The 12,827-nt window shown below is 53.0% G+C and overlaps 2 protein-coding genes across 9 annotated transcripts in view; one reads left to right on the top strand and one right to left on the bottom strand.

The window, feature by feature from the left end:
- Positions 1-4,220: 4,220 nt before the first annotated feature.
- Positions 4,221-8,992, bottom strand: JMJD4 (jumonji domain containing 4). Of its 4 annotated transcripts, none has more exons than XM_059695818.1 (6): positions 8,542-8,991; positions 8,124-8,289; positions 6,168-6,293; positions 5,593-5,839; positions 4,973-5,071; positions 4,221-4,619 (listed from the first exon to the last, which is right to left on the bottom strand). In XM_059695818.1, the coding sequence occupies exons 1-6, from the start codon at positions 8,804-8,806 to the stop codon at positions 4,320-4,322; spliced, it is 1,203 nt and encodes a 400-aa protein (XP_059551801.1). In that variant the 5' UTR covers positions 8,807-8,991; the 3' UTR covers positions 4,221-4,319. The 4 variants fall into 4 exon arrangements, with proteins under 4 accessions (XP_059551801.1, XP_059551800.1, XP_059551799.1 ...); XM_059695817.1 differs by having other exon boundaries at positions 4,925-5,071; positions 8,542-8,990; XM_059695816.1 differs by lacking the exon at positions 8,124-8,289 and having other exon boundaries at positions 4,925-5,071; positions 8,542-8,992.
- Positions 8,993-9,038: 46 nt separating this feature from the next.
- Positions 9,039-12,827, top strand: part of SNAP47 (synaptosome associated protein 47) — an 80,496-nt gene continuing 76,707 nt past the window's right edge. For 3 of the 5 annotated variants that reach the window (XM_059695822.1, XM_059695821.1, XM_059695823.1), the window contains exon 1: positions 9,043-9,459. The gene's annotated coding sequence lies outside the window, so the exon portion shown is untranslated. Of the gene's footprint in view, positions 9,460-12,827 lie in introns of all 5 variants that reach the window. The other 2 variants (XM_059695824.1, XM_059695820.1) reach the window with 2 other exon arrangements.

The raw sequence follows: 12,827 nt of genomic DNA, 5'->3' as shown, positions 1-12,827 counted from the left end.
CCTGCCAGCCCAATCGCCTCTAACTGTCCTCCCCTGCCGGCCTGGTAGCCCCAAACTGCCCTCCCCTGCCGACCTGATCTCACCCCCAACTTCCCTCCCCAGCAAGCCTGGTCCCCCCCCCCCCCAACTGCCATCCCCTGCTGGCCTGATCTCACCCCCAACTTCCCTCCCCAGCAAGCCTGGTTCCCCCCCCCCCCCCAACTGCCATCCCCTGCTGGCCTGGTTGCCCCCAACTGCCCTCCCCTGCTGGCCTGATCTCACCCCCAATGGCCCTCCTCTGCTGGCCAATTTGGTTCTAATTGGTCAGTTTCTATGCCAGTCAGTGTCAAAAGCTCCGCCTCCTAGGCAGCCATTGGCTCCTCACACTTCACCCAGATTTGGTTCTGATTGGTCGGTTTCTATGCCAGTCAGCGTCTCTGGGCCTATCAATGGGGCCTGATCAGAAAGGTGGGGCTGATCAGCAGCCCTAGTGGAGGCTTGTAGAGAAATGGAGGCGCAGCTGCTGGAGAGAAAGAGAGAGGCAAGTGCTGATCAACAGCTGCCACAGATGCTACGGATTAGACCCTGCTTCTCTCTTCAAGCCTCTCTCCGGGCCTGATTTGCACACCCCTCAGCAGTCAGTGCTGGGTCGCCATGGCAACCCAGCGCTGACTGCAGGACTGACTTCTGGTTGGTTGAGCCTCTGGTTATGAGGGACCCAGGGTTTTTACATATTAGGATGTTTCTACTATAGCCTGGAAGTTGTGGTTTTGCTCTTCATTTCCTGTTAAATCAGACTCATTCCTTGTAAGTTTTGCAGAACCATTCATTTATTTTAGGTGGGAGAAGGGCCAGCTCCCTCCCTGGACCTGAGGCACATGCCCAAGTCCCACTTCCTCAGAGGACAGGTTCACTCCAGTGTTGTGAACCTGGGCCAGGAGCAGAGACAGCCCCTCAGAGCTCCTGCGATTAGAGGTTGAAGGTACTTACACAGGCAGAGCTACAGCCCCTGAAATTGGGCGTCTTTAAAAATAGCACTTGTCAGGGCCACTTCCTGCCCCAGGACAGTGGCTGCCTTTCTACACTTTGAGGAAAAAGGGACACTTTCTGCTTCCCCTGCTGAGGTATCTTTTGACTGCCAATTGGGGAACTGTAGTTTTTAAGATCAAACTGGAATTCATCAGCACTAAATGGGAAAAATTGTAAAATAGATTAAAACATACAATGTAGGAAGGAAAAGGCCAGAGGAAGATTAGCCAAGAAAATGAGGGCGGGCAGGACTCTATCCTGTCCCAAGGGCCCTGCAGTTGGCCTTTCACCTAGATTTGAATCGTCCTGGGAGAGAGCCTCTAGCCGCCCACCCCCTCAATTCAGGCACAGTGTTCACTCCCTTCCTGCTCGCCCTGAGGAATGTGCTTCCGTTTTGTCATGGGGGTATAACCTTTGCAGTGGGGTGGGCTGATAGATGTAGCCTGGTGGGCAGTGGGGAGTGCAAGCAGGACTGATGTCACAAGCAGCAGGACACATCATTACCAATTGAATACTGCAGTGCTTCCAACCCTAGGGAAAGACACCTATCTTGAGCTCACATGAGCACTCTCTGGGGCTTTCCCCAGGATCAGGGCTTAAGGGCTAACAGCAGACTCAGCAGGGAGCTTCTGGGACAGACACAACCTCCAGTCTATCACTTATTTTAAGAGCTCCAGAATATACAGCATGTAAAGGCAGGAGCAGGGTGAAATGTGGGGCAGTTGAGTTATCCCTTCCCCTATGATGGCTACAATTATCCCCTGTGCAGGGCCCAGTGACTGTGCAAGTAGACATAGTAGAGAGCAAAATGGTGCAAGTGACTGTTCAACCAGTGATTGTGAGGTGATTATTGATGGCTTAGTGGAACTCGGATAGTGTAGGGCTAATGTGCAAGGAAAGACTGAATTGACATGCATCAGTAGTTGTTGACTTGCAGTGAATGTGCAAGCACTGGTTCACAGTGGTGCAGTATGGGAGCTGGAAAGAGCAGAATGGTGAATAGCGGTTGGTAACCAGAAAGTGTTCAGAGTGGCTCTTGCACAGGGAGTGTGCAACAAGATACTGTTTAACAGCACACGGTGGCTGTGAAAAGCGAGTTGTGAGCATTAGAAAAGCAGTTGTTAAATGCCACAGAGGGTGTGCTGGAGGAAAAGTTGGACGGAGTGAGATACATGCACACAGATTGGTTGTTGAGCTGCACATGGTGAGTGGGTAAAAGTTGACTGTGAATGGCAAACACTGGGTGTGCAAAGTGTGAGGTTGAATGGAGAATGAGACCGTGACTCTTGAATTACACAGTGTGCAGTTATTAAATAGTAGAGAGGGCATGCAAACAGTGGAAGTTGGTTGGTATAGAACAAGTGTGCAATGGGTGGTTGCAGAATTATACAGCGATATGAATAGTTTAGTCACACACAGTGGCAAACCCGTGGTTGAAAAACACCCAGGAGCCCTAGCTGGTTTGGCTCAGTGGATAGAGCGTCGGCCTGCAGATTGAAGGGCCCCAGGTTCGAATCTGATCAAAAGGACGTAACTTGGTTGCAGGCTTCTCCCCAGCCCAGGCCCTGGTCGGGGCTCACGCAGGAGGTAACCAATCGATGTATTTCTCTCACATCAATATTTCTCTCTCTCTCTAAAAATCAATGGAAAAATATCCTCAGGTGAGGATTAAAAACAAACAAAACACTCAGGGAATTGTACTGAGGGAGTCAAATGGAAGAGCATGGGTGCAGGCGAGTACACCAAGGGGGGCGTTATTGGATTGCCTGTAGTAACTGTGCAAGGAGACTGCTGAATGTCAGTGTGGGTGTGTTAAGAAGTGGGTGCTGGAGTAAGCAATGACTGCTGAATCCAAATGAACAAGCAGGGTGATGACACTGGTCACATTTATATGCCAAAGTGGCAAGGCCACAGCACCACTTGGTCAAACACCAGTGTGAATATGCCCGCAAAGGTTTTTAGATGAGATTCATGTTTAACTCAGCAGACTGAGTAAAGCAAATGACCCTGCCATAATGTGGGTGGGCCCTGTCTAATCAGTTGAGGCCTTAAGAGCAAGGACCAAGGTTTATGAAGAAGCAATTTTGCCTCCAGACTACAACACAGAAACTTTGCCGGAGTCCAGCCTTTGGATCCAAGAATATAATGTCAACTCTTCTCTGGGGCTCCAGCCTTCTCTGCCGATTCACACTCACCAGCCCCATCTCTTTTCATACAGCTTGGTTCTGCTTCCCTGGAGAGCATTCATACCATCACAGTGGCACACAGGTGTGCAGGGGGTAGCAATTGGATGGTGCAGATAAGCATGCAGAGGTTAAAATGTAGAACAGTGTGTAATAATTGATTTGCTTGGCACAGAAGAGATGTGTAAGGGTTGGGAAATAGATGGAAAGAATGAGTGTGCAGAATGGCGATTGCAACAAGTAGGTGGGTGGTGCAGAATGGATGTGCAAGGTGTGGAAGAGGCCTGGGCTCCATCTGGCCTATAGGTAGATCCTCTTACTGCTGGTTGGGAGCAAAGGGCTGTCCCTGAATGAAGTCTCTGAAGGGGAAGGTGTTGCTGCAGCAAGCAAAAGAGAGGCAACAGGTGTTCTGACTTGCCACTTACTGTCAGTAGGGCTGAGTGTCCCCTGAATACAGTGCCTGTGATACCTGAAGGGTTGGCCTAGAGCACAGACCAATATGACATCTCTGGCTCAGGACCTTGACAAGGGGGCCAGGGGGCAGTGGAGGAAAGGAGTGAGCTATTTGAACAGTGCTTCGAATGTGGGATAGACATAGGTCCTGCAGCATGGAGGTGCCTTGGGCCCGTCTCTACCCAACTCCAGGGGGCTTGCTCCAGAGGAATTGGCGTGGACTCTGGGGGGTGTGATGCTACTGTAGAGTGGGCCTGCAAGATAATTCATTACCCTGTGCTGCTGTGGATGGGAAGCCCATCAGCTTGGTGCTGGTCTCAGCGAAGGGCAGGCTAGGGACACCAAGAAAAATCAGCCACATGCTGCTCACACTCCTGAGTCCCCAGCATACCCACAGCCTTGCCACAGGTCCAAGCTACCAACTCTTCACCCACCCCCTCACCAGATCTGAGTCCTCAGTCCTGCTGGGCCTTCCAAGGACAAGGAACCTGGACCCTCTGGACAGGCACTGAAGTCTGGGATGCCAGGACAGTACCAGACCCTTAAGAGCAGGAACCATATCTGGGAGGCCACATGTCCCAGCCCACAGAGGATGGAGCTTTATTTCTGAAAGGGACCCTGGCGCAGGGCCTTGAGGGTCCTTGTCAGGCTGCCAACTAACGCTCATGGCACACACTAAAGAGGCTCTGTGGTGGCCAGGGCCTCCTGCAGCTGCTGTAGGAGGTCCTCTGGTTGCGGCAAAAACCTGCTGGTGTCCACTCTCTGGAAGTCGGGGTTGACCACCACAGATGCCAGCACCTCAGCAATCCGGCTGATGTCAAAAATGGTGTGCTGGAGGCCCAGCCCAGAGTCCTCACTGCACTGCAGTTCACCAGGGCCTGTCTTCTTCACTAGGAGGAGCCTCCTTTCAGCAATGACCTTGAGGAATTGGTAAAATTCTTCAAAATTAATTCCAGAGCAGGACTTCATGATGACCTGGAGCAGAAAGGAGAGGCGAGTGAGCTACTGCTTACCTGCAACTCCAGGCAAGTTTCTGCTGACTGTGGACAGAGTCCCAGCTGCAAAGGATCCCAAGCCATGGACCAGTTTTTGAGGATGGAGACAGATACCTGGGGGCCAGCCAGTGATGGATTGGTCTGAGCCCTGGTTATCTGCCTCAGCCCCAGCAGACCAGGTAGCCACCTCTCCCCCCACTGCAGCCTGTCTCTGGTGAGCTCCCACCAACCTCCCACGCCTTGGCCTCTCCCTGTCCCCAGTCTTGTCCAGACCAAACACCCCACCTGGCAGTGGTGGTGCCAGTCTGGCATGGTGTCCCTCCACTCGCTGACTTCTTGCTGCACGGCACACAGCTCCTGCTGCAGGAAATGCCACATGTTGGCCAGGTTACAGCCATTGACCCAGTTATGGTTGATGGAGATGGTGTCCTCCTGGAAGAGGCAGATTGCATGCTGTCCCCAAAAGCCCACAGGGGCACTGTCCCCTCCCCCATCCTGAGGCCCTCCCAGCCCTCCTCAGCTGAGAAAGGCTCACCCTCCCATCTCCCAGTGGGTGTCAGCAGGCAAGAGGGAACCGAGTCTGGGACCATCTGAGTCCATAGCTAGTCCAGGGTGAGGCTCCCCAGGGGCTGGACAACCCTACTGTGTGAGGACTAGGAAAGTAATGTGGGAGGGATGGAACCCTTAGCAGTGCTTGTGGGGTCAACAAGCCTACACATGGGCCCAGCCTCACTATGGCCTGCCTTACCACCCAGAGGGACAACCTGCCAACTGTGGAGTCAGTAGGGATGCCACAGCCCTCTATCCTCAGGAAGCATCAAGAAAAGTCCCAGAGCAGGCTGAGAGGCCCAGTTGAAAGGGGGTCAAGGCCAGCCTGGTAAAACCCCATGGCATCTCTCCCTGCCTGCCCGGACTACCTCTGGGGCACGTGAAGCAGGGTGTACCCACCCTACCAGATTGTGGACTTGGTGGTGCCACCCGCTGGGCACAAACACCATCTCGCCTGCCTCCTGCGTGACCTCTAGCACAGGATGCAGGTGGCTATCCAGGAATTCAGGGGCGGTCACATCGTAGGGTAGGCCACCGTGGCAATCCCGCAGGGCTTCTTCTTGCCCTGGTGGGAAGAAGAACCACTTTTTCCTTCCGCAGATGTTGACAGACCAGCTGAAGGAGCGGAAAATGTCAGCATGGAACGGCGACCTGCGAAGAGTCCCGGTTGATGTCTCATGGCCTGGGCATGGGCTTTGGTTCTTCCAAATAGACTGGCCACACTCAGAGGCTCAAGGTCCCCAGCTCTCACACCTATCTGTGAGCCACAGGGGTGAGCCAGACCTTCCCCACTTCAGAATATCCCGCAGGAGGGACACAGGTTCTGAGCAGAGCCACGAAAGAAGGAAATGGGCTTGGAAATGCCAGACCTGGCAGCTGACTCCCTGGCCTGGCCAAGGCTCTGAGAGTGCCCACATGGCTCAGGAGAGTGATCAGGGACAAGGTGCAGGGCGGTGGGTGGGAGTGGATACACGGTTACCAGGTGCCAGCGGGCCCCATGTAGATGAAACGGTAGTCGTCCACGTCCAGGGTGTCCCAGTACTCGTTGAGCCAGTCGGAGGAGAAGTAGACGGGCAAGGTGAATAAGCCCTCGGCAGAGGAGTACCTTCAGAGAGCAAGTGGCATGAGGATGCTGCCATCTCCATGCTCCCAAACCCAATGGTCACTGATATGAGGGCCCGGGAGCTGCCTTCCAGGGCCAGCACCAACTGCCAGGCTGAGTGGGGCCACCTCATATGACCCAGCCCTGGTTCGTCCATCAGATGACCCTAGCTGAGCTGTGACAGGGTTAGACCACCCATGGAGGCAGCAACCCATGTGCTCTGGGCCCTCCAACACATGGTCCAGGATTTCAGACTGTTGGATTTTAGAGTTGGGTTCTAAATACATCATTGGAATTACACTGTCTTCTGAACTTGTGGGTCGCTTTGGTGTTTTTACCCATACCAGTGACCTTGACTTTGCTGAGCAGACACAAGGCCACAGGCCCTGGCACAAGGACTGTCATGAACACCAAGGTCCTTTTCACCCTCAGCCTCTCAAATCCTTACTCCACTGGTGGATCCCACAACCCAACTATAGGCTCTCAAACACAGGAGCATGTTAAACCTGCCCAAGGGAAAATGCCAGGCAGGCTCACACATCATGCTTGGTCAGAGGCCAGGAGGAGAACCCAGTACCACCAAACCACTTGGAGTTCCCCCAACACCATGCCTTGTGCACTCAGACCCCTGCCCATTCACAAACCCTGTTCGGACAGTGCCTCCCATGTCTGCCTAGCTCAGGCCTGTTCTGCTCTCTTCATTTTACTGTTGCCAGAACACTCAGTCAAAACCTAATTTCAAACAAACAATGAAGTTTTTAGTACAAGTGTGCCCCATGCACACTTGGGATATATTTACACCAAAAAACAATAAACAAATAAAAAACACACCCACTCATTGCTTATCTGAAGCTCAAATCCACACTGCATAAGCATCAGGGCCTATGAGTGCCCGAGGGCCAGGATCAGTGTCTGGTCACACCTTAACCACTGTCTACACAGAAAGCTCCATGCCCAATAAAAAGAGCTGAGGCAGGAACACGGAGGACATGCTATGGGTACTGTGGGTGGGGGCTGGCGCTGGCGTGTCTCGCGCACTCTAGCAGTGGTCTTAGAATCATATGAGCCTTAGTTCTAGTCTCATTTTACCTTTGTGAGCCTTAGTTTCCACATCAGCAAACAAGAATTCAATTTGTGCACTCATTCATCCAACATTAATTAAACACCTTTGTGCCAGCTAAGGGGAGTCTGATTAGGATGGTTTCTGCTGGTGGAAAGCATGCCCCTGGGTAGGGGAGATGGAAACAAAACCAGAAGACCCCTTAGAAAGTGGTCACAACAGCGAAAGTGAGATGTTTTCAGAGCAGCGTCGCTTGAGCTCCCAGGTGGAAGTGTGTAGAAGGGAGCAGACAAAGAAAGTCCTCTTTGGAGAGTTGGTGCTGCTCAGCAGTGATGGAGATTTTAAGCAGGTGGGCCACAGTTCTGCTGGAAAGAGCAGTTGGACCTTAGTGAGCCTAGCAGTGGGGTGCAGGGCGCAGCAGGCAGCCAGTCAGGAGACTGGCAGCACAACAGGCTGGACCTAGAGAAAGAGGGCTGGAAAGGGGGCATCTGAGCAGAGGAAGGCAGGCTGGGTGCTGCCAGGTAGATGGAAGTGCTGAACAAATGTGACAAAGATGTAATTACCAGAGCCCACCTGCACCTCCACCAATCCCGCTTCTCCACAGCAGCCAACTGCGTGCATACCATGATTTGGCCACACAGTGCTGCAGAGCTGGATTTTTTTTATACGGATTAAAATTCCTAATTGGGGAAAAGAGGAGACCCCCTGCGTGCAGCCAGGACTCACTCAAGCGTGGAGAAAGCAGTGCCGTGGCCATTGCACCACACCTTTACCTGCACAGGTGCCAGTCTTTGAGGTAGAGGCAGTCCCGAGGAGAGGAGTGGTCTCTCTGGATGAACTCTTTCCAGTAGCTGATGTAATCTTTGAGGGGCATGTGTTCTTTAGGGTTCGAGTTGTATTCCTGGACCCCGCAGTTTGCCACAGGTACAACTACATCTCCTGAAAGGGAGGGTCAGGCACATGCTTTTCTGAGTCCTCCAGCTTCTTCATTCTCTGATCCTGCCCGCCCTCCAACTCACTGCTTATCCCGTCTCCGCATGAATTCCTTTGGGAACCCACTCACGCCTTCTCCCCAAACCCTCGGTGGCTACCCTCGTTTGCGGCCCTTGTAATATGACTAAGGGAATCTGGCAGGAGGAGAAAAAGAGGACCCTGTTCTAGCCCTGTGCTTGCGTTCGCCCTCAGGCCTACCGTAATTCTGAAGCAGATAATCGAAGTCGGGCTTCCCACTGGGCGTCACCCAGTGCTTCCTGCTGCCCCAGTCCTCGGTGAAGGCGCTGGAGAAAACACAGGGCACGTTGGGGAGCAGGTACCTCTTGAAAAAGTCCGTGTAGGAAAAGGAGTCGGGCTTCTCGATAAAGTCCACGCGGTCCGGGGTCGGGCAGACCTTGCTGGGGAGACGCCCCCGGAGGCCTCGGAAATGGCTCTCGGCGAACACGCGCGTCTCCCTGTCCATGCCAGGCCAGGCTCTGCATCCATGGGGTGCGGGGCTGCTGAGGGCGGAGGGGGCGGCTCGGGAGGGAACAAAGGGTTCTGTCGGGGGATGGAGAAGTTCCGGGCGGGGAGGATCGGGAGGGGAGGAGAGGGTCTACCGAGAGCTGAGGGGCTGGGGGGGAGGGGGGGTCGGGGCCGGGCAGCTTCGGAGGACTGAATGCCAGTGCCGCCGGGAGACGGCGGGAACCGGAAACCGGCCTCGGGACTCCCACCGCCAGGCGTGTTAACCCGGGAGGTGAAAGGAAGTACTTCTTAAAACTACTTCCGCACAGACGCCTTGGGTACCCGCGCGCTGGCGCGAACGAGATCGCGAGGCACACACCAGCGCCAGAGGAACCAAGACGCCCCAGACAGAGTTCCTGCCGGAGCCGGTGCCGCGGAGCGCCGGGCCCTGAGCGCATGCGCACAACGCGGCGGCTCTCCCCGGTGCCGGTACGGCGGCCTGGGACGGCCCTCAAACACCCGACCCAGCTCCGGTCCACACCGCGCCTGAGCTTTTCAAACGGCGACCACCCCGTGTCTCGTCATCTTCGCGCCTCAAGACTCAGGAGCGCGTCGTCCCTAGTCTATCTGGCAGTGAGGACCCCTCCTCTTTCCAGTGCCCCAGGGACTGCGGTAGGTGGTGGGTTGTGGGCCGGGCTGAGAAAGGGACAGAAGGGCCAAAGGTGGGGTACTGGGGGATAGTGAAGGACTAAGGGGATGATGGGGGACCTGGAGAGGACGGTGGGGGCGCAAGGGGAATAAGAGGGCCTAGGGAGAGTGTGGGAATCTAGAGGAGATAACGGGGGCGTATGGTGCTGGTGGAAACCTGGAGGGAATAATGAAGGGCCCTAGACTCTGGGTCAAGGAGGACTCTAGGAGCCTAGAGGAACCAGGGGGACCTGGAGGGGATGATGGGAGCCTAGGGGGGATGGCGGAGACCTGAAGGATGGGGGAGGGGCTGGAGAGAGAGCGGGGACTTGGAGGGGTTGGTAGTTGCCTGGAAGATGCTAGGAGGGATTGTGGAGTAATAGGAAGACTTGAAAAGAGGGTGTGGTGATCAAGGATGGGGATTTGGGCTTGCATCTCCCACAGGCCTGAAATGGAAGGACATGAGTGGAAAGGTGGTGGGGGTGACAGGCCACGTCTCAACATATGGGAGAAATCAGTGTCCTACCCGCACAGACCTACCCACCTCAGCATGGAAAGAAAGAAACCAGACTCGTTACTGTGTGAACTTGTCAGATTGAATACACGCATGTGGAGCGTCAGCAAGAGAGAACAGAGTTGGGCACAACTTCACACATCTCCAACATAGTGAGGCAGAAGAAAAAGCAAATACGGCCTCTCTCCCATTTCCTGGAGGGAAAGATGCATCCTCCCTCCCCCTCCTGCTCCCTTCCTCCTCCCCTCCCCCTCCCTTCCCTCCTCTCCTGCTTCCTTCCCCCTTCCCCTTTCCCTCACCCCCTTCCCCTTCCTCTCCTCCTTCCCCTCCACCTCCTCCCCTTCCCCTTTCCTCTTCCTTTCTACTTTCTTTAAAAAGCAATGGAAAAAATATCTTTGGGTGAGGATTAACAACAACAAAAAAGAACATGGGAGAGATGGAACTGGGGGTGGATATTGTGTGGCAAGTGGAGCCGTGGGAGGTGTGTGATCTGTGTCCCATCTGCCTGTGTGCTTAAGGTGTGGCATTCTTCATTGGGCTGGTTAGTTTAGGGCAGACAGTGAGAACACAAGGGGAAGGCTAAATGGAGAAAAAGAGCCACCCATAATCCCATCCAGAGATGAGCATGTTTTCCGTTTTGATGTAGAGCTATCATTCCAGATATGTGTTCATTCATTTATTCATTCCTTTGTATTCTCTTCCTCCCTGCACACTCACACAGTTGTGGATCATGGGGGGCAGAGGGGCAAAGTATTCATAAGTATACTAGTATAAAGATTTGGGAAATATGGGTCAAAGTTTTCCCCATGGGAGAAATGAAATTCAGCTGGGTATTGCCTGGGAGGAATCCAGCTCCTGAAGGTGTGTGGTTGAGAGTAAATTTCCTAAGAAAGGGGAGGCTTTGGGCCAGCAGGTCCACATGCTCCCCAAGGTTGTCCCTCGAGGGTAAGAGATAGGCCCTTTTTTGAGCATTGGCTGTTCCAGGCATTTGTGTTGTATTTCTCTTAGCCCACACGGTGACCTAGCACAAGCAGTGTCACCACCACTGTACACACAAGTCTCTGACAGAACCAGTGAGAGCAGGTCTGTGTCCCTCAAAGGCCACTAGACGGCAGCCTTAGCATCACCTGGAACTGGTGAGAAATGTACATGCTTGGGCCCCACTCAGACATACTGTGGTCACATCCTGGGGAGTCACAGCCCTCGGGTTGGGTACTTCCCTGTGAAACACCCCTCAGAGGGTCAGCAAGAAAACAGCAGGAGGGAGTTTAAAAGTAAGCACTTTGTAGTGCTTACTTTTGTAGGAAATGCAGTGGGAATTACATAAAGTCCTATTTACTCTGAGCAGCTAGTAAGATGGGGCACGCCCTGTGAATACACCATGCTGCTACAGTAAAACATCCAAATAGCACTTGGAACCTCCCAGGTTGAAAGTGGGTGCCTCTGAGGAGCAGGAGATGAAGGTAATGGAAAAGGCTGGCCATGGCACCTGGAGACACTGCTCCCACTGTTCTGACTCTAAGCCTTCTTGTGGTCAGGAGTTATTGGAAGGTGTGTAAAATGTTGCTGGTTCTGTTACTCTGGAAATTAACTAAAAATAGGTGTTTACTTGATACTTTTTCACTGTAGGCACAGTTCTGATGCAAGAACTGAAAGAGATGTTATACTGAATACCGTGCATCATAAGTGTGGTCCAGTAACCTAGAGCATCATTCTGCCGATGAGCTCCAAACATCCTTGGGAGCCTGTCATGGCCTTCCCTTCCCATTTCAGCTCTATTTTCGGGGTTCATGCAAGTCTGTAAGTCTTTCACTAGAAGATGTAGGTTCTAGATTACAGCGGGTGAGGACCAAGTAAGGACTCCAGAACTCAGCACATATCGGACCTGCATCAGCACATAAAGGAGGAAAGCAGTCCACAGTGGACAGTTGATGTTTCCACATGGCATGGGATTCACTTAGCACAGTGCTGGCGAACCTATGACACGCGTGCCAGAGGTGACATGCGAACTCATTTTTTTGGTTGATTTTTCTTTGTTAAATGGCATTTAAATATATAAAATAAATATCAAAAATATGAATCTTTGTTTTACTATGGTTGCAAATATCAAAAAATTTCTATATGTGACACAGCACCAGAGTTAAGTTAGGGTTTTTCAAAATGCTGACACGCTGAGCTCAAAAGGTTCGCCATCACTGACTTAGCAGATACTTCCTGGGTGCCTGGATGTGCTGGCACTGTGCACAAGGCAATCTCCGCATGATTGCTTCTCCAGTATGCAGACCCAGTTGTCCCTCATGTGGCACATTCATAGGCTCTTAGGAGTTGTGTTGAGTGCTGTGGTTGATGAGGGCTCCATGATGAGGCTCCATTTTGGGAGAGATGATGTCACTGGGGTAAAGGCATTCAGTGTCCTGGAGCAGCAGGTTCAGGGCTGACCAGGGCTGTGAGCATGCTGCTATGATGGAGGCCTGAGATACTTGGCCCCCAACATTTGTCAGACGTGAAAACACTGAAGACCATGGTGACACTGGTGTCATAGTCAACCCCTAATTCTGAAAGTAGAGACCTTTGGCATTTTTCACAATCTAGCAGGTTGTGTGCATGGTAGGTATGTTGGTCATAACCGGCTGGGGCCTGTGACACCTGCATCCTGTCCTGTGAGAGGTCAGTCCCACGCAGCAATGTTCGGCATTTTGTCTGTGCTTGTCTCAGAATACCCAGGTGAGTGCCCTTCTCACTAGGGAGAAAGGGCTGATGAAGATGCAGGTGCCTTAAGGTTCCCTCTCTCCTGCTTGAGCCGTTGGCATAGGGGGAAGGCAGGACCTTGCCCCCACAA

The sequence above is a fragment of the Myotis daubentonii genome, chromosome 5 (assembly GCF_963259705.1).
Source record: "Myotis daubentonii chromosome 5, mMyoDau2.1, whole genome shotgun sequence".
Taxonomy (NCBI): domain Eukaryota; kingdom Metazoa; phylum Chordata; class Mammalia; order Chiroptera; family Vespertilionidae; genus Myotis; species Myotis daubentonii.
The sequence above is the reverse complement of the archived record's forward strand: the minus strand, read 5'-3'. Positions and strand labels throughout refer to the sequence as shown.

Bases quoted from the DNA above. Each gene is read 5' to 3' on its own strand.
- JMJD4 (XM_059695817.1), bottom strand. From the start codon at position 8,806: ATGGACAGGGAGACGCGCGTGTTCGCCGAGAGCCATTTCCGAGGCCTC. The intron at 5,072-5,592 runs GTAGGGTGGGTA...TGCCTCTTCCAG, and splicing joins ACCACCAAGTCCACAATCTG to GAGGACACCATCTCCATCAA. The intron at 4,620-4,924 runs GTGGGGTGTTTG...TTTCTGCTCCAG, and splicing joins ACTGGCACCACCACTGCCAG to GTCATCATGAAGTCCTGCTC.